Source organism: Myotis nattereri (assembly GCF_964212035.1).
Source record: "Myotis nattereri genome assembly, chromosome: 2".
Taxonomy (NCBI): Eukaryota; Metazoa; Chordata; class Mammalia; order Chiroptera; family Vespertilionidae; genus Myotis; species Myotis nattereri.
Window position 1 is genome coordinate 1,491,948 of NC_138076.1, and position 20,280 is coordinate 1,512,227.

At 51.1% G+C, this 20,280-nt stretch overlaps 1 protein-coding gene across 1 annotated transcript in view; it reads left to right on the forward strand.

Annotated features, from left to right (window-relative positions):
- Positions 1-20,280, forward strand: part of CSMD1 (CUB and Sushi multiple domains 1) — a gene marked incomplete at its 5' end in the record, with an annotated part of 654,679 nt that overhangs the window by 419,539 nt on the left and 214,860 nt on the right. Inside the window, 2 exons of the mRNA XM_081082235.1 lie at positions 3,975-4,062; positions 16,142-16,266. Of these exons, the coding sequence (XP_080938361.1) occupies positions 3,975-4,062; positions 16,142-16,266 (213 nt within the window). The remainder of the gene's footprint in view (positions 1-3,974; positions 4,063-16,141; positions 16,267-20,280) is intronic.

Here is a 20,280-nt window from a genome sequence, read left to right on the forward strand (position 1 = left end):
CTGTTCCCGCTTCAAAGACGGAAGGGGCGAGGGGGCCGTAGGCCTGGGAGGCTTTCTGTGCCGTGGAGCTGTGTGGGGCTCGGGAAATGGCACCAGGAGCCCGGCTCTGGGTGAACAGCCAGGCCCGTGCCCCTCGGTGAAGCCGTCTTCACTTCCCACAGGGAACTGTTTCGCTGGGGAATGTAGGCGACACGGAGCGAATGATGGCGGGAAAGCGGGCGGATGCAGCGTTCTGACTGGGGCGTAAACAGTTACAACTCGAATCTCCCTGGGTGACTTTGAGAGGCGTTCGTAGGCCCTGCCTACAGACTGGGAGACGCGGCGGACTAAACCCAGGGGCAGAGGAAACCCAGTGGAATGGTCAGATGGATCACGTGGAGTTGCTGGTAGCTTACCTGCCCGTGCCTTGTTGGATCTCTCTCTCTCCCTCTCTCTCTCTCTCTCTCTCTCTCTCTCTCTCTCTCTCTCTCTCTCTCACACACACACACACACACACACACACACACACAGTGAGATGCACGAACAAGAAAGTTACTTTCCCCCCACGTGGCACACACAGTTCCGCAGCATCAAGTGCATTCACGTCCTGGTGACCCGGCTCCACCATCATCCCCAGAATGTGTTCATTGTCCGGGACGGAGCCTCTCTGACGTGTGAACAGTCATTCCGGCCTTCCTCCCCCGGCTGCTGCACCACCGTCCTACCTTCGGGCTCCGTGACGTCAGCTCCTCTCCCCTTTCCACCTCTGTGTGTCTGTAGGTCTGAAGTGAGTGTCTGTGGCCAGCAGATAGTTGTGCATGTCATTATGTTCTTTTCTCAGCCCACTCTGCCAGGCCGTGTCTTTACATTGGCGGGCGGGGGAGGGGGGTCAGTCTGCGGATGCTGCCATCGCACGGCCACAGCCTGGGCGATGAAGCAGGAGGCATTCATTTCCTCTCGGCTCTGGAGGCTGGACGCCCAGGAGCAAGGTGGGGCGGGGCTGGTTCTCCTAACCCGAGGCCCTCTCCTTGGCTGACAGGTGCCGTCTCCCCCGCGGCCTCGCCTGGCCTCCCGCCTGCGCGTGTCTGCGTCCTCACCTCCTCTCCATAGCAGGACACCAGGCGTGTTGGAGTAGGGCCCCTTCTAATGACCCTGTTCCTGTGGAACCACTTCTTTAAAGACCCTCTCTCTGAAGCAGCCAGATTCTGTAGGACTGAGAGTTAAGGCCCCAACATGTTTGTAATATTTTATTGTGTGGTTGAGAGAGAGAGAGAGAGAGAGAGAGAGAGAGAGATATTGATTTTGTTTCCCCACTTATTTTTGCATTCATTGGTTGCTTCTTGTATGTCCTCTGACCAGAGATCGAACCTGCAACCTTGGCGCTTTGGGACGACGCTCTAAAACCCGCACCACCCACCAGCGCTAAACATAGGAGTTCTGAAGGGACACAGAGTAGCTTCCATTTACATTCAAAGCAATTACAGCTCCGGAGGCACTCACAGTGACCATTTTATTTGTTTTCTGTGTGTCTTGTAGCTTTCTGTTCCTCGTTTCCACCATTACTATCCCCCTTTGTGTTCAGTTTATTACAATCTTCTCTTTCCCATTTCCTTCTGTGTGTATTCTGTAGGTTTTCTTTGTGGTTGCCATGGAGACTACACTTACAGAAAACTGCTTTTTTACAGCTTTCCCAACTATTTTATACTATTGTCGCCACAAATTGCATCTCTAGCATGTGCTTACTAACATAGATTTATGATTATTTTTGTGCATTTGTCTTTACGTTTTGCAGGAAATACAAATGTGGGGTTGCAATTCACGTTGACAGAATAGTGGGTCTTTAAAAGTATTTCCCCGCATTTACTTTTACCGGAGAACGCTGTATTCCCGTGTGGCTTTGAGTTGGTATCCAGTGTCCTTTAGCGTTTCTTAGAGGGTCGGTGACATAGTAATGACCTCACTCAGCTTCTGTGTGTCTAGTAATGCTCTAACTTTCCTCTCATTTCGGAAGGACCATTTTGCTAGACGCAGAATTCTCAGTTGACGGTGTTTTCCTCTGAGCAGTTCCATATCTCGCCTCACTGCCTTCTCATCTGCACGGCTCCGGCTGAGGAACCTGCTGACGGTGCCATGGGCATCCCCACGTGTGAGGAGTCCCTTTCCTCGTTCTGCTTCAGGGTTCCCTGTCCTTGTCTTTGATGTGTGTCTCGCTGTGGGTCTGAGTTTTCCTACTTGGAGTTTGTTGAGCTCCTTGGATTCGTATGTCTATACTTTTCCTCAAGTTTTAAAACAGTCCGGCTGTTCTCACCCCAGTGCACATTGAACACCTTTGCGCAGGCAGTCCGATGCGTGTGTTTCTTCGGGGGTATTTCTGGAGATTGCTTTTCCTTTGCCTGGACCCTGCTTTCTTCTTTCCTTGTAGGCCTCGTGCTCTATTTCATAAACTGGGCCTTTGAGAGACAAAGCTGCCTCTCCCAGGCCTTGCAGGGTGGTATGGAGGACTTGTACGAACTCGTGGGTCCCTGGGCCTGGGAACCAGCCAGAAACAAAGACTTTCGATCTTCTCAGGTCTTTCCTGGGCATGAGTCCAGTTGGTCTGTGTGTGTGCTCCCCTTACCTGCTAACTCAGTCACTTTAAAAGATCTTAATACCCAACAGCCCCGCCCCAGCTTCTTCTCGGGGCCTTAGGCATCCTGTTGAATTCTGCTGCCTGCAATTTCCTGCCCAGGTGTCCACATGGCTGCCTTTCCTGTGCACCTTTGACATGCAGGTGGCTCCTCCATTCATTCCATGGCGTCCACTCCTATTGCCCATCTGAACTCCAAGTCAGGCAAGACAGACACCAGTCCCTCAAGCAGCCCACAGGGGGGGGGGCCAGCACATGACAGACCAGGTCCTCTCAGCTCCTCTGTCTCCAGTAAGAAAACCAGAACTAGGCTACTTCCTCCTACCTGCCCTGCCACAAGTCAAGGAAGGTGTGAGACAGGCCACGTGAGAAGTCCACGGCATTCTCTCCCGTGGACCAGGTGACTGTGGGTTTCCTCACGGGCACGTGCTGGGTTGCTCTGAGTCTCTGCATGGTGTGCAGAGCACCTACAACATGCCTTTGCCTGTGGTTGTTTATTTGATGTTTCCACCATGGAATGAGGGCCTGGAGGTTCCTACTCTGACCTCAGCTTGTGGAATTGCTTTTAAATGAAATGGAGCAAAGGCAGTTCTGTCTTTCTTGCCAGCAACTTGCTCATCTGTTGGCTTGTGACTCACTTCTGCTCTCTGAGACTTGAGCGGAGGCTGTAGGAGGGCCTCTGGAAGAGGCCTCTGAGCTAATAGAGACCCTCTGGCTTTTCCTCCGTCCTAGCTTGGAGTGGACATGTTAAATAGGGGGGGCGGGGTGAGTGTTGGAGTGGCAGCCACTCTGTCTAATAAGCAATAGAGTCCTTAAGACACTGTCCTGTGACTGGACAGCATCCCCCCCCCCCGGGGGACAGATGCTCCACGGGCCAGTCAGGAGGTGAATGAGCCCATCTGTGCAAGAAAAACCGAAGCTCGCTGAAGTTCAGTGATGAACGTGTTTGATGGCTAAAGTGTAACAGTCCATTTTTTTAAAATAGCTCTCGTCTAGGGCTTCATCGATAATGAGCATCATTATTTCCTCCCTGGGGAGCGAGCGAAGTCTTCCTTCTGATAAACTTAGACATCTTCCCGGGCAGCTCTCTTTTCTTGTCACTGTAGCCGGCCATAGAGTCAACCGCAATGAGCAAATAATAGAGCCCTTCAGTCCAGAGCAGCTCAAACCAATAAAACGGGACCCTCTCATGGGATAAGGATAAGAATAATCGTTCATTTTATTGCAGCTCAACTGTCTTGATCCTTGAAGAAATAGCATTTTAAGTCATAACTTAAGAACCAAATCTGCCTAATATAAGTGTATCCTCTGGGTATTTCCCCAGTAGCTGCACACACTCATAATAATGTTTCTCTCTCTTCTATTCCAGTGAGTCAGGGGGGCGAAGCCCTCGTCTCCGACATGTGCCCAGACCCGGGGGTTCCAGAATTCGGGCGACGAGCAGGAGCTGACTTCAGGTGGGAGATAAAGGCATGACTTGAAAAGAACATTATTTTCTAACGCATGAAATGTGAGCTTGCTGTCGCTAATCTTTTTCTTTTCTTTTCGATTTAAAGATACAACTTCTCCATTATTAGGCAGCTATGTCATTAGTAGAACTCTACGTCTGTGCTGAAAATTCCAGGTGCGCTGGATTTGCCACCTTTCACTGTATGACCCAATATGAAAAATTAACTCAAAATGTATATAATCAAAATGCATCTCTAGGTCCCCCCCCCCCCCCGTTTTAATTTCTTCTCATAGTCTAATGCATTTGGGTTAATGTGTAAAAAAAGAAATAGATGGAGAGAAAATTTAACTGTCGCTTCCCAATTATTTCATTAAATAAGCTTTCATGTTAATGCGTGGAAGTGGCCTGCTGTGCGTCTCATTTAGAAAATGTTATCATTCATTGTACGAGGGTCACGATGACCTAGAGACTGCTTTTCGGTCAGTGCATTATGATTGTGGTCCTGGGAGCAATGCTATTGGCTTGGATATTTGTATCTTTTCATTTATTTCAAGAAACTTCAACCTCCCTGGCTGGTGTGGCTCAGTGAACCAGGAAGTCACGGTTCCATTCCTGGTCAGGGCACATGCCTGGGTTCTGGATGGATCCCCAGTAGGGGGCGTGCAGGAGGCAGCTGATCAATGATTTTCTCTCATTGATATTTGTATCTCTCTCTCTCTCCCTCTCTGAAATCAATAAAAACATATTTTTTAAAAGAAACTTAAACCTTTTCAAAATGACTCAAGATGGGAACACATATTAGGGAAAAGCTTCGCAATCAAACACTGCAGGGGAGCCAGAGACTCATTTTTCTTTCCCATTATCTCACTGGTTTTTGAGAGAGAAACAGAAAAGACACGCAGCAAGTTAGCCTATGAAGGGAGCTAGCAACTGAGAGAAAATAGCGGAGGAAGGGGGATGAGTATTTCATCGGACTCGCTGCCCAGGGGGATACTTTCAAGTGCAGTTAAAGGCGTTTTAATCTTGTCTGTCCAACCGGAATGCCTTTTGCTTCCTTTGTTGCCCAAGGACACTGGGTGGAGCCTGTGTCACAAGGCCAATAGAGGTAGCAGGCATTCTTGCGGTCTTCCTGATCCTAGGTGAGCGAGCGCATTCTGGATTTCATCTCCCCTAGCGGTTTTAGCGTCACGATTTTTATTGGTTCCTTTTATCAAGTTGAGGAAGTACCCTTCGTGTTTAGGTTATGGGAAGTTTTTAATCTGAAGCGGGTATAACATTTTGTCAAAAGCTTTTCTACATCAAGTGACATGATCTTTTGGTTTATTTGGTTTGTTGATATGAATTACATAGATTTTCCTGACTCTGCACTTCGGGATGAAATTCATTTGGTTTTGATGTGTGTGTTTTTATAAACTGTTGGTTCTTATTTGGTATTTTTTTAGATTGTTTGCATATATGTTCAGAAAAGATACTGGCCTGTACACTTTTCTTGTAATGAATTAATCTAGTTTTGCTATCAGAGTAGTACTGGTCTCAAAAAATTAACTGAGAAAGATTCTGTCTTCTTGAATAGCTGGGAGAGTTTGTATAGAACTGGTAATAAATAAATATATAGATATAGATAGATAGATAGATAGATAGATATTTTAATTCTGGGAAATTCATCAGTGCAGCCATCTGGAATTGATATGTTCTTAAGAGAAAGTTTTTAAATTACAAATTCAACTTCATTCCTTCAGACAGGCCTACTTGGGTCATGTATCTCTACTAGAGTGAGCTTGAGAGTTCATATTTCAAGGAGTTTTTCCACTTCATCTACGTTGTCAAATTTAATGGCATAAAATTATTCATATCATTCCCTTCTCGTCCTTTACATTATTAATGATGTCACAGTTCTCATTCCTGATGTTGGTGATTTCTGTTTCCCCTTTTACCGGATCCATCGTCCTAGAGAATGTGAATGTGTTGATCTTCTCAACACACACACACACATACACACACACGCACACACATACACGCACACGCACACGCACACACATACACACACGCGCGCGCGCACACGCGCGCACACACACATACACACATACACACACGCACACACATACACACACGCACACACACGCACACACGCACACACACATGCACACACACGCACACACGCACACACATACACACACGCGCACACACGCACACACATACACACACGCACGCACACACACACACGCACGCACACACGCGCGCGCGCGCACGGACGCACACGCACACACACACACACACGCACACGGACGCACACACACACACACTCAGTGTCCCTGATTTTTTCCTGTTGGCCTCGCTCGCCTTGTATCCCATCGATTTCTGCTCTAGTCGCTCATTATGCACTTGCTCCTGATTCCTGTGTGATCTATGTGCTCTTCTTGCTCTCCATCCCTACGATCCACGCTGTGATTTAAGGCCTTCTGACTTCTCTAACGGGGATGTTCAGTGATAGGAGCTGCACTCTAAGAACTGCTTTAACCACATCCCATAGAATCACATTTCCCTGTTTTTGCCGCGCACAGCACTTTCTCGTTTTCCGGGGACCACGTCTCTGATTCGTGGGTTATTTAAAAGTTTCCAAATATCTAGGGATTTTCCAAGGATCTTGGTGCTCAGAGAGAACGCTTTATATTACTTCACTTCTTTTGAATTTATTGATCATTATTGTCTGGCCTAGAAATGCTTTATCTTGGCAAACACGTTGCGTACCTGGAAAAGAACTCACATTGAGTCACATTTGGGTGGAGAATTGTACAGAACGCCTGTTAGAGTGAGTGGGTGATGGAGTTGTTTAGGTCGTTAACACCCTCATGGGCATCTTGCCACTCACTCTGTCACTGAGAGAGCTGCACGGGATCTCCGGCTGGAATTGTGGATTTCTCTGGCTCTCATCGTAGTTCACCTGTTTCTGCTCCGTGGATTTTGAAGCTGTATTATTAGGTACATGCATGTTTGAAATTATGTCTTTTTAAGAAATTCACATCTTCAATACGACAAAGTGCCTGTCTTCACTCTTGATAGCACCCATTGCTCTGACACCAGCTTTGCCTTGTCTGCGCATACCACTCCAGCTTCCTTTTGATATTGTTAGTACGGTCATGCTATATACAGACACTAATATCTGCTCTTGCACTCAATCTATTAAACTGCATTTTGGGGAGGGTCAAAATATTTTTAAGAAATATCTGCCCTCACGTACTGTTGAAAAAGGAATGAATATTTTAATAGCCTTTCAAACAGTTATGCTTATTCATATTTAAACTACCATAAAAATTGACAAATGATACCCACTTAAATGTTACCTGCAATGTGGAATTAAATCATCACAATGAACACTGAAATGTGTTCCTCTGGCTTCCACATTGAATTGAGGCTTTATCCGCGCATGGTTTTGTACCGCCACGCATGGGCCATTCTCTCAAATGTTCGCGTATTTCAGAATATAATAGCAACAGCGTCACATGTATTAGCATGGCTATACAGGGGGACCTCAGTTTGTGAACTTAATTTGTTCCGGAAGGCTGTTCGACAAACAATTTATCCGAAAATGGAATTGTTTTTTCCTGATTAGAAATAATGAAATCGAGTTAATCTTTCCCAGACTCCGAAACGATGCCGTTTTAACCTTATATATAGTACATGTTTCATGTGCTGTTTAATCTATAAACAAGCACTTCTTTTCTTAAACTCATCGAACCGCCCCTACTCGCCTTAACCACTCCCAGCACCAGGTCCTCGTGCAGCGTCGTCTTTCTTTCCATGTCGCTGCCTCCGAATGCTGCCACCCGCTCCCTGCTTTTCCTCCACCCAAAGCAGCCAGAGTCTCCCTGCCTCTTCTCTGGCCTGTGACCCCTGTTCCCTCATTCCCTGAGCAGCAGTAGCAGCCTTGGCGGCCCCTTTATGACTTAAAATTGAGCTAATCCTGGATTCCCCAGCAGCAGCAGCACTCCCTCCTTTGTTCGTGGCCTGAGAGATGCTTTTTGCCCACTGAGGTTTCAGCATGAGAGGGTTGTCTGTCTGGTGGAAAACTGAAGTTTGGGTCGACAACCGAGACTTTTTTTTCTGTGAACAACTTAATCGAGAACTGAATTGTTGGAAATGGAGACCTTGGGGAAACGAGGTTTGAATGTATTTATCAGAAAACTTTCTAGTGCTTGGTCCCTAGCACCTGGGCAGGTGTGAGGCTGCTGTCAGTTTCGCTCATCCTTGCTTCTAGGCCATTAGCACATGGAAGAAAGCAGGGGCATCTTCGTATTGTTATCAAAATGCCACACCCTCCGAGAGGGCCCCACGCCCACCAGGGACCTGTGGGCCACACTCAGAGAAGAGGTGCACTCCACACTCCACGTGGAATAAAATTATTGTTGGAATTATAAGGAGAAAGAACACACGAAGAAAGTGTTAGTGTAAAAAAACAACAGCAACAACAAAAACATTCAAACCTGTAAAGAATTTTGTGAGTTTATTTGAGCCAAACTGTCAACAATTACCAAGAAGCAGAATCTCAACGGATTGGGATAATGCTCCGGAGAATGGCGGGTTTTCACCTTGTTTTTATAAATTACCATCAAAGGAGGAGCCGTAAGTGGGTGACAGGAACTCCATTGGTGATGGATTGGGGGGAAGGGGGGTGGGAGAAAGCAAAGCGGGAAAGCTCTGGGATTGGGTAAAAGTGAAATGATGGACACGAGCTTCTTAGGTGGGTGCAGGGCAGTTAAAGGTCAACAATGAACATGGTGACACTCACAAGGAGGCAATCTGGGGTCCCCATGGTGCCATTGGTTACATGCTGAGCGGCCCTGAAAAAGGAAAGTTACAAGTTACCCGACAGCCCACAGATGTGTTATCATAGATGCAGAAAGACAACAGTTCAGTACAGATCCATGTTGATCTTTGGCAGGGAAGATGCTGGCCTAGGACATAACGACCCACCATAACTGCTTTTAGTTAAATTTTTAATTTCAGACCATCCCGTGTGGTCACTTTAGGTCTTTGAGTTTGCACGGCCTCCATGCAGGCCTCCCCTGAGCTGGCCAGGTGAGCAGTTGGCCTTATTTTTTCGACCGTAAAAGCAAAGTGCCATTCGGATATCGACTTTATTGCAACTACATTAAACTCGCTGCCATTCCTGCCGGCAGTCTGGGATGTGTGGTGCCCGTGGGCACCAGGCGGGCAGGACCTGAATCTGTGTATTGGCTGCCTCCACCCGCATGAGGGTGGAGCCTGTGTGCGCTCATGGGTGAGCCAGGAGACCACAGCCGTGTGATGACACCTTGTGCCCCTTCGCTGAGATGGCGCGGGAACGTGCCCGGCCTGGAGCAAATTCACTGCGAATGCTGGTGTTTTGAGCAGGGGGAGGCTTTTCTGAACTGTTCACAGTCTTTCTGAGACTGTTTTGAATGAAAGGCAATTCAGTTTCGTCTAAATTCTTATAATCAAACCTAATGGCCAACATTGTCAAGATGAGTGGATAAACCTCATTTGTCGTTGGCGCTGTAATTATAGGTAATTTGGGGCTGTTTTTATTTGCAAAGACTTCACTTTATTAAGTTGCTAAAATAGTCTTCAGCCAACGGTATTTATGCTACTATTCTTGTTTCCTTGGAAATATTTCTCTCCATAGACGGGCTAGACAGTAACTGCAGTGTCATCTCTAAAGAATCGCAGATAAACGCGGCCCCAATGCAAAGCTTGCTTGTTTGAACCCAGATACATCTGGGGACAGTTTTCTTCACATTGACCAGCACTCTGCAAGACAGGCACGCTCTCTAGCACCAGAGACGGCGGCGGGGACTGGGGGAGACATGCGGGTGGGGTGCAGGGCGGCGGGGACTGGGGGAGACATGCGGGTGGGGTGCAGGGCGGTGGGGTGCGTGGGGTGTGCTGGGTGCGGTGGGGGGGGGCAGGGGGTGCGGGGTGTAGACATCACAGGCAGCCGCGAAGGCTCAGGTTTGCTGGGACCAGCCTGGAGCCCAGCCTTCCCAGCATGGGCCCTGGCATGGGCCGCCCGTGCCCAGCAGGTGGCGCCCTCCCCTGCTGGTTCCTGGGAGGGTGGGACGCGCTCATTTGCACACAGGATCCAGGATCCACATGGGCCGGTGTAGCCTGCTCCTCACTGCGCGTGTTACAGGTTCCCTAAAGAGCATATGGATGTTGTCTGTGTCAGAGAGCCCCATGTGAAGCATATGCAGGTGAGGCAAAGGTAGGATTACCTTTGTGAGTACCCAACAGAGTCTATTCTTGTAATATTACTTATTAATTGTATTATGTTCCATACGGACAACTGTATACCTACTTTTGCCCCACACGCCCTGACATGTGTGTGTGTATGTATATATGTGTGTGTACACTTATGGTAAGTGTATATAACATACATTTAAGTTATACCTGCTTGTATATACTTACATGTCATATTATGTGTAAGTATATCCATTCACACGTTATGGACCCCTGAGGTCTAGTCTTTAAAGAATTCTGTGTTCCATGTTGTCGATGCTGAGAGGGAATCGGAGACTCCCCTGATTTCTCTGAAACACGGCTCCGCACCTGCCTCCGCGGCAGAGCCCCGCGCACCCCAGTCCTGGGTTTCTGGGAGCCACGTCACCCCTCCGGAAGCCACCCCCTCTCAGGGGCCACCGCTGCCCTGGGGTCTGTCTTGCTGCCACGTCTCAGTCCAGGACCTGACCAGGAGTGGCCTCCCCTCCTGCCTCACCTGCCTGCCCTGGAGGCGTCGCAGGTGTCAGAGCCCCCACCTCCGGGAGGAGCATGGGCTGGTGGGGAAGGAGGGCGGAGCTCCGGGAAGCGGACTGGGGGGCACTGGCCAGCACCCCACGGCCCCGGGACCACTGTGTGAGATCCCTCGCCCGCCTCCCGCGTCATCACGCCCACTTTTCCAGGAGCTTGCGTGTGCTCGTGGCCACACATCTGTCACCGCAGAGCCCTCTCGAGTGACGGAAATACGCATTTGCCTCCCAGTTATGTTTCTATCAGGTTGGATCGCGAGGTTCTGAGGAGAGAGGACAGGCTTCCTTGATTTTACTTCTTTTTTTAAAAAAATAATGTTTATAGATTTCAGAGCGGAAGGGAGAGGGGGAGAGAGAGAGAAACATCCATGATGGGAGAGAATCATGGATCGGCGACATCCTGCACGCCCCACACGTAGGATCAAGCCCGCAACCCGGGCCTGTGCCCTGACCAGGAATCCAACTGTGTCCTCCGGGTTCAGAGGCTGATGCTCAACCCCTGAGCCACGCCGGCCGGTTAAGGCCGTGAAGCTCGGGCCCTCGTGGAAAACGTTCCTTCCACATGACACACCTCACACTGGCTCCCACTGGGCAGTCAGAGGACGAGCTGCAGGTTTCTGGGAGACCCAGCGTTGCCTTAGCTCGGGAAGCAGCATCGGGCCTGTAAGTCGCCTGCACCAGGCCAAGCAGAGGAAGGAGGACGGTGTGGGGCAGCGTTGCCTCGGGCCTGCGGTCACTACGGCAGGCCGGACACCCCCCCCCTCGCCCCCTGCCTGGGGATCGCCCCGCGGCTCCTGGAAGGTGAGAACACGTTGTGAGGAACGTACACTTTCTGTGTCCTCTGCACGATGAGGCTGCTTCCCCAGGAGATCCCGGACACTCGGCGGCCGCAGCCGGGAAACACGTCCGCGTGGTCACTGCTCTGCCGGGACCGTTGCGTTTCTAAGGACTGCGTAGCACGCCCTCCTCGCTCGCACTCCTGGAACCCGGTCCGTCCCCTGAGAAGGGCACCTGCGGCTGCTTCAGACCCCGTTGGCCCAGCCACAGCTGCCTCCCATAGGGCACCCTCCACGCAGCCGCCGGCGTGGCTGAGGGGTTGAGCATCCTCAACCCAGGAACCAGGAGCTCATGGTTGGATTCCCACTCAGGGCACACGTCCATGTTGGGGGCTGGATCCCCAACGCGGGGCGTGCAGGCGGCAGCCGATCCATGATTCTGCAGAGGAAAGAGAACAGTCAGTGCAGCGGCTCCTGGTCCGAGGCCTGGCCCTGGGCCTCCTACTCCCCAGGGAACGGGCAGGAGCCACAGGCCTCCATGCCTGGGAGACGGGGGTGGGGCCTTCGCCTCTGATCTTGGCAGCAGCCCCCAGGACTTGGAGAAGGGCCTGAGGACAGCCCTGCCCCAGGGGACCAGCCCTCCCAGCCCGATCCCCTCCCCACTGCCTGCCCTTCCCTTCACCAATGAGTCCTGTGTCATCATGTGGACGCGCTTCCGCCCTGTGTAAACGGGGTGAGTATGGGGTGTACTTTTTCTGCTTCGTCAGACAGAAAGCCCTCCTCTTTCAAAGACTCCCGTGCACACGTCACATCACATACTGATGACGTTTACATTCAGTTTCTTCACAGGAGAATCCATGCCTTTTCTGAAGTCCTGGCTTTCGCGTTGGCCGGGCACGGACACTCCTTCCCGGCTCAGCATCTTGCTCTCGCGCTGGACACGCCTCCCGCCGGGCCTGTTGGGAGGGTCTGGGTTGGGCTGTTGCTGACACGCAGTATCTAAAAATTATGTGAAACACCCGTTGCTTTTCCTTCCTGAGGCCAAAGAGCTCCCTGGCTCCCTGATGCTTTTTTGTGGTGCGCAATTGCCTCAGGACGGGAGGAGATGAGTCTGGAAATTGTCCCTATAAAAAGGGAAAATGACCCAGAAAGGGCACGTCATGTGTGCCAATCGAAAGGGCAATGGGCATTTCAGGGCTCCCTGGGGCCCCGGGTGTCTGTGATGGTGGCGCTGTCCGTGGTGCTGAGCAAGCCCAGGCCAGACAGCGGACAGCTCACTGCCAATGGTCCAGTAGCCTGTTACTCAGCTACTGGACGCCATTGGCTAAGCATCGACGCTCCTTTCTGAGCGGAATAAGGACTTACTAACTGGCAAATCCGCAGGGTTTTCTACCACAGAGCATTTTAAAGTGGAAGCCGGTGACCACAAAGACGCAGTGCAAGGCCATGGGCAGGTGCCCTTCACCCCGGGCTGCTGGGCGTCTGCTCCCTCCCGCCTCCCGCGGGGCTGCTCCGTGCTCTCTTAGGAGATGGTCTGAATCCGTGCCTTTGCCTCGGGTTGTCCGCAGGTATTCATGGCAGGGAGAGCCTCACTCGATACCCCTGCTGGAGGCCGTGAGGGGCGTCAGAGTGCGTCACACACCACGCAGGCCTCCGGGCTTTGTCCTGTGACCTGACGCCGTGCGTCCGCTGTCTCCAGCCCCAGCCCCTGTACCGCTGGGCCTTAGGCCAACATTCCTGAATAAAACCCCGGAGGGAGCCCTGAAAGAACTAAGTCTTTGCCCTAACGGTGTGGTTCAGTGGATAGAGCGTCGGCCTGCAAACTGAAAGGTCCGGGTTCGATTCCGGTCAAGGGCATGCACCTGGGTTGCGGGCACATCCCCAGTGGGGAGTGTGCAGGAGGCAGCTGATCGATGTTTCTCTCTCATCGAAGTTTCAAACTCTCTATCCCTCTCCCTTTCTCTCTGTAAAAAACCAATAAAATATATTTTAACCAAAAAAAAAAGCAAAACGAAGAACTAAGTCTTGTACGTCCACGGGAGAAGGGAGAGGAGCGAGGAGCGGAAGCCGAGGTCATGTCTCGGGGGCGTGTGGGAGCCGCCGGGCTGGGCACCATCCGTTCTGGGCAGGACGATGGGAAAGCCACACCGCACACGCCAGGCTGGTTGCAGTTCCCTGAACGAGCCACCGACTGTCAGCGACGGGCTTCCTGTGGGGGCTTTTAATCTGCAGCACATACGGTCACCGTGAAAACACTGAATCAATTGCAGGGACCTCTCCAACCCAGCCCAACGTTGGTTTCTGAGAGTATTGTTTCGTGGCATTTTTACTAAAGGCAAAATCATTTTTTCCCCGTTAACATTCCCGTAGCAGTTTCTGTTCTTCTTACGCATCGGCCAGGACTGTGTGACGGAGCTGTGCTGCCCCCACCAGTACCTCCTGCGACACCCACAGCCCTCACCCATCAAAGCTGGACCAGGGGCAGTTGCGGAACATGCAGATGCCATAGAGGCCACTAGGGGGCGGTGAAGAGCGGACGGGTTTCTTTGCCAGCATTATTTCTCAGAGCTGTTTCACCAAATATTTTAAAGATCTTTTTTTTTTTTTTTAAGTAAGAAGGTAGAAGAGGAGGAGAGAGAAAACTGGAAGAGAGAGAGAGATGGGGGGAGACGGGGGCAGCAGACATGGGGAAGGAGTGGGAGAGACCTGATTCCTCACCAGGGCACATGCCCGGTTGTGGACTCTGTCCCAGTCAGGGGCGTGCAGGGGGCAGCCGATCCATGATGTCTCTCTCTCGTCAATGCTCCTATCTCTTCCTTTCCCTTCCTCTCTGTCTCAAATCAATGAAAACATATCTTAAAAGTTATTAAAAATAAGGGGGAAAGGAGGCGAGAGAAAACTGAAGGAGGGATTAAGAGGAGGGGAGGGGGGAGGGAGCAGAGATGGGGAAGGGATGGGACAGACCTGACAAGAGCAGTAATGTTACTGCAAAGCCAGGAACGATGTAGGATGTATATCTGAGGCCCGTAAGGTCAGGTGTGGACGTGTGATTACTTTTTGTGTCACTATCTCTATGTGATTGGGGTCAGAAAGTGCTATTGATTCACTCTTGAGGTTCGGGTCAGGGGGTTCTCTGCCCTTTGGTTTAAAGTCAGTTGTTTATGTCCCTTCTTCCCAGGTTCACCACACACACACACACACACACACACACACTTATACATTCATACACACACAGACTCACATGCACACACATGTTCTGTAACACGTCACATAATCATCAGGCCACAGGGCCCTCATTATCAAGAAAGTAGCTCATTTTATATATTTATTTATATTTTTAATAAAATAAAATTTAAATCTATACACATATTTTATTGATTTCAGAGAGGAAGAGAGAGAGAGAAACATCAACAATGAGAGAGAATCATTGGCCGGCTGCCTCCTACAGGCCCCACACTGGGGACGGAGCCACAACCCGGGCCTGTGCCCTGACCGGGAATGGAACCATGAACTCCTGGCTCATAGGTCGAGGCTCAACCACTGAGCTATGCCGGCCAGGCTCTCGCTCCCATCAAGCTCAGGGCTTGTCCAGTGGGAGGCACATGTGGAAGGTCCCCGTGTGGCCATGGCTTGTCCAGCTATGACGGAACCCACTCACCTGTCACAGAGCGGGTGGAAGCCGCCGGCGGGGCCTCGCACGGGTGCGTCTCACTCGAGGCCGATGGGCCTCTTTCTGCAGCCGGCGATGCTCTCCCGCGAGGCGCGATGGTGCGACACGGCGCCACTGGCCTTCCTCTGAACGTGACTAATATTTATGACAACAACACAGACTCCTTCCTGGGAAATTTCCCGTTTATTTGCAGCAAGTGTTTTCTTGTAAAGTTTACTTCAATCAAGACACTTAACAGGAGATTTATCTTCTTAGGGACTTTGAGGTGTTGACAGTCGGGGCAATGTGTATAGCGGGTCTGTGGAACGGACTCACCTTGAACCTCGTTCCTCTTTGATAACCACCGTCCCTCCCCCTCCCCACCACCCCCGGCCCACACCACCCCCCGCACCACCCCCCACGCCACCCCCTGGTTCTGTGAGGCCAGCTCTTCCCAGACCTCGTGGGACCAGAGCTAGCGGCTCAGCCTTTCTTGTGCTGAGACTTTCTCGTGACCTGGACTCTTCCGCGTGTTTCTGTGAGATAGTTGTTCGCAGGGGATGACATCCGCCTGGGTTTTGTCTTCGGGATACACCGTTCACCCCCATTTCCCCTTCAGCACCACCCCGGCAGCGTCCCTCATTCCCTTGTGTCACAGCGGGGGCAGGAAGCTCTCCAGCGACGAAGCCGGTGGGTGGACTTTGAGCCCGTGGTGTCTTCTGCTGTGCCCGCTGCTACAGGACAGGGCGCATGTGGGCAGAGCCCCGCTGGTTGCTCAGGGCCAGCGTTGGTGTGACAGCACGAGGGCAGCAGGGCTGGGCGGCCTCTGCTAAGGCGTCTTCCCCGGTAACGGGCTGTTTCTGTTCTGTGGCTGCGCAGGGTCGGCGCGAACGTGCAGTTCTCCTGTGAGGACAGCTACGTGCTGCAGGGCTCCAAGAGCATCACCTGCCAGCGGGTCACCGAGACGCTGGCCGCCTGGAGCGACCACCGGCCCATCTGCCGAGGTGAGCGGGGCGGCGGGTGGCACCGGGACCCCTCTTGCTTTAGGGTTCCCGGGTTTTTCTGAATCCGCCACGAGATCACGGCACAGAGCCTTGGGCTGCGACAGAGCTGAATTTGATGGTGTATCTCTCCCCAGGGACATGGGTAACAGAAATATTTCCTTGACATTCGTTAGGAGGCAGACATTCCCAAGGACATGTGTGGTTTAAAAAAAGCCCCACTGGTGTGCTCAGTGGTTAACTATCGACCCATGAACCAGGAGGTCACGGTTCGATTCCCGGTCAGGGCACAGGCCCGGGTTGTGGGCTTGATCCCCAGTGTGGGGCGTGCAGGAGGCAGCCGATCCATGATTCTCTCTCATCATTGAGGTTTGTATCTCTCTCTCCCTCTCTCTCCCTCTCTGAAATCAATTTAAAAAATCATTTAAAAATTCAGAAAAGAAACGAGCAAATGGAGTCATTCAAACTCGCACAGGCATATGCAGTGTCAGTGGGCCTTCCGCGAGCTGACTGTATTTAAATGCCCAGGTGGCACATGTATGAACTGTTTACATAACCAGACCCCTGCTGATGTGGAAGGGATCGCCTTCAATGGCAGTGGAGCGAATGCCTGGGTTGTGGTGTTGTTACCGTGGTAATGAGCTGGTTGCTAATAACAGGAAAGGAGCAAAGGGGAGGCCGTGCGTTAAAGGCGCGTCAGCCTGGCAGCTTCACCAGGAAACTGCGACATCACTGTCCCCAGGGAACCACCTGTTCATTCCTTGCAGGTCATTGTGGGGAGGGGTCCGAGGAAGGGGGGGATGGAGGTGTATGCAGTGAAGTCAGGGTGAGGTAGAGAAGGTGCCTGTCAATCAAACCTGGGAACAGAGGTTGTTGCTAGAAGGGGTGGGGCCTCTGCAGAGTGCGAAATTGAAGGTTAAAATCCCCAACAGGTGGGGACATGAGAGGTGCAAAGGGTTGAGTAAGGAGGAGCGCAAGCTACTATTTCATTAATAAATTATCTTAAACTAATCTCCGACCTCGTTAGCGGCACCTGAGACCTAAGTTGAATCAAGCGTGTTTGTAGGAGGAATTAAGTGTGTTTGTACGGCATGAATTGCACTTGCTGCCTCTCACATGCACTGTGCCTGGCAGTGCTGTGCATGGCCCAGGGGCATTGTACCGCCTCTCTTCTGGGTGAGCCCGATCAGCTCCGGGTGTCAGGGGCCTCCAGCGGTCCTTGCCTGGTCCCTGAGCCCTTAGCCTGGGCCCTTCTGGGATGAGAGAGATTGCTCTGCTTCGAGGTTGTTTTATGTGGTGTCTGAGGTGGACAGACAGGGAGCCAGGTGTGAGGCTGGTCCGTAGGCCGTGCATACCTGTAAATGTCCGATATAATAAAAGCCTAATATGCAAATCGACCGAACAGCAGAACGACCGGTTGCTATGACACACACACACCGCCAGGGGGCAGATGCTCCATGCAGGAGCTGCCCACAGGCCCCAGGCCCCAGGCCAGCCAAGGTGGGTGTCAGTGGTGGCCCCTGATCACCCCACCGGTCGCCCCGCAGATCGGCCCTGATCGCCGGCCAGGCCTCGGGACCCTACTAGGCACGAATTCCGTGCACCGGGCCTCTAGTTGTATACAAGAGGGTCTTTGTTGGTTGTTTATTTGTGTCTCTGTCGTTTGGTTTAATTTGTTTAAGGAAGGGGCACTTCCCGTGTTGCTGGGGGCCCGGCTGCTTGTGGCAGGCTGACCCGTGGCAGGGATGCAGGAACTTCAAGGCACCAGTCGCCAGAAACTCTTTGCCAGGGAGGGTTCTTGTCTGTCTGTCTGTGATGTAACTTTGGTTGCTGCTGTGCTTTGCTTGCTTTCTATCTTTTGGGGCTTAGCTTGTACCTCGCTGTTTAGGGACATGGGGAATCCTGTCTCTGCGATGTGGGCTGTGTGCCACTCAGAACCCATTTGCTGAGCTGGGTTCGTGAGATACGATTCTCAGGCCAATGTCCCAGTCCACCCTTCGCGAGCACTCGCTTGTTTACTGTGGGGGTTTTTGTTTGTTTGTTTCTGTTTTTAAGATCTCTTCTTATATGCAAGATTTCATGTCGTTGCAGTCCATTCAGAAAAAAAAAATATGGGAAATAAAACCTTCTGAGCCCCCCAAGTCTTTTCCTAGGAGGACCAGCTCTGCAGAGGTGCCCTCCAGCAGGCTGCAAAACAGCAGTGGGGGCGGGGGGCCCTCCCATCTCGTAAAGAAAAATAAAATAAAGTAGTACTTTCCCATTAAAGCCACTGGAGGCCGGTGAGTTATTCCTGTTACAAAACTTGCCAAGAAAATGCCTTGGGTAATAATAATCGGCTTTAAAATCTCCAAGTTGTTCCGACATAATAAATAGATGTAACTAGAATGAAGGATTTATGATAAAGCTTTTCAGTGATAATTACATATGCCTGTACATAATTTTCCAAAGTCCTTGGCAACGTAAAACCCTTTTTGTTGAGCCGGTAATGGTTGGCTCCCTTCACGTAGAAGCAACCCAGCTGGCCTGCGACCTGGTAAAAGCCCCGAACGCCACCCCCAGGGCTGCACATGGGATAAATCAAGAGCTGAGCCAGGCCAGGGAGGCAGTGCGAGAGGGACGGGCAGCCATAGATGGTTTGCTTTTGCAGCATAACCATGGTGGAGAGGAATTCAAAGGAATGTGCCCTCTTAATCTTTTGGACAATTCTCAATTAATAGAAGACAACATTCAACAAATTAGGGAAATCATCTCCAAGGTAAAACAATGAGAAGAGCTTTTTGGATTTGACTTGTCCAGCCCGTCTGGGTTGCGGGAATTCTTTTTACTTTTTCTCCTGTTTATTTTCTGTAGCCTGACAGCTCGCTGCTCTATTCAACGTCTTCCCCTTTTTAGATCCTGTATTTGCTGTATTCCATCCCCAAGAACTGCTTTCAAGGCAGAAGCAAGTGGAGTCCAACAGGCTGAGAGTTTTCTTCTAAAACTAACCTCATAGACACAAGAGGATAAGAATGGCAGTGGGGAACGATGGGGGCAGAAATAGAATATTGGGGACCGGCTCTAATGATAAGAAATATTAGTCATGCGCCTTTAACTGTGATTGTTTTGTTCTGATTAAAGAAAACACATGCTGCTCAGCTGGCGTGGCTCCGTGGTTGAGCATTGACCTGTGAACCAGGAGGTCATGGTTCAATTCCCGGTCAGGGCACAGGCCTGGGTGACAGGCTCCATCCCAGTGCAGGGCGTGCAGGCAGCAGCTGATCGATGATTCTCTCATCCTTGATGTTTCTATCTCTCTCCCTCTCCCTCTTCTCTCTGAAATCAATATATATATATATATATATATATATATATATATATATATATATATATGTTTAAATTTTAAATAAAGAAGACATATTCTCACCTGGCTGGGAGTTGTATGGGACCAGGGGGCTCACCTGGAAGTGCAGCCCATCCTCCCCACCAGGGAGCAGCCTGTTATCATGGAAAGATTAACATCCTGTTGCAGAGACCAGAGCTGCCAGCCCACTGAAGACCCCAGCCCTTTGCATATCACTAACCTTTGAAGACCCCCAGCCCTTTGTACACCCACAGGCCATTGCAAATCCCAGCCTTTGCACACACACAGGCCATTGCAAATCCCCAGCCCTTTGCACACCCACAGGCCATTGCAAATCCCCAGCCTTTGCTTACCTGCAAACTGCCCATTTGCCCTTCTGCCTACTTCCCAGGTAACCTTTGTCCTTCTCCCCAATGTCAGCAGCTGGCTTATGGGGGACAGAGCAGATGTGTGGGGGTGACCTGCTGCTCTCCCGCTGCCGGCAGGACTGGAATGAGCGCTCATACAGGAGCCAGCCCCGTGGTGGCTGAATCGGCTCCGGTAGCAACAGGCAGAGCGGACCCCTGGGTTGTTGGTTACACTTGTGGTGTTGTACGTGTAGAGCACACAGCTGGGCAGTGCCCCTGGCACCGAGGGTGTGTTGGGGCAAGGCATGGTGTGGCGGGACTGCAGGTGGG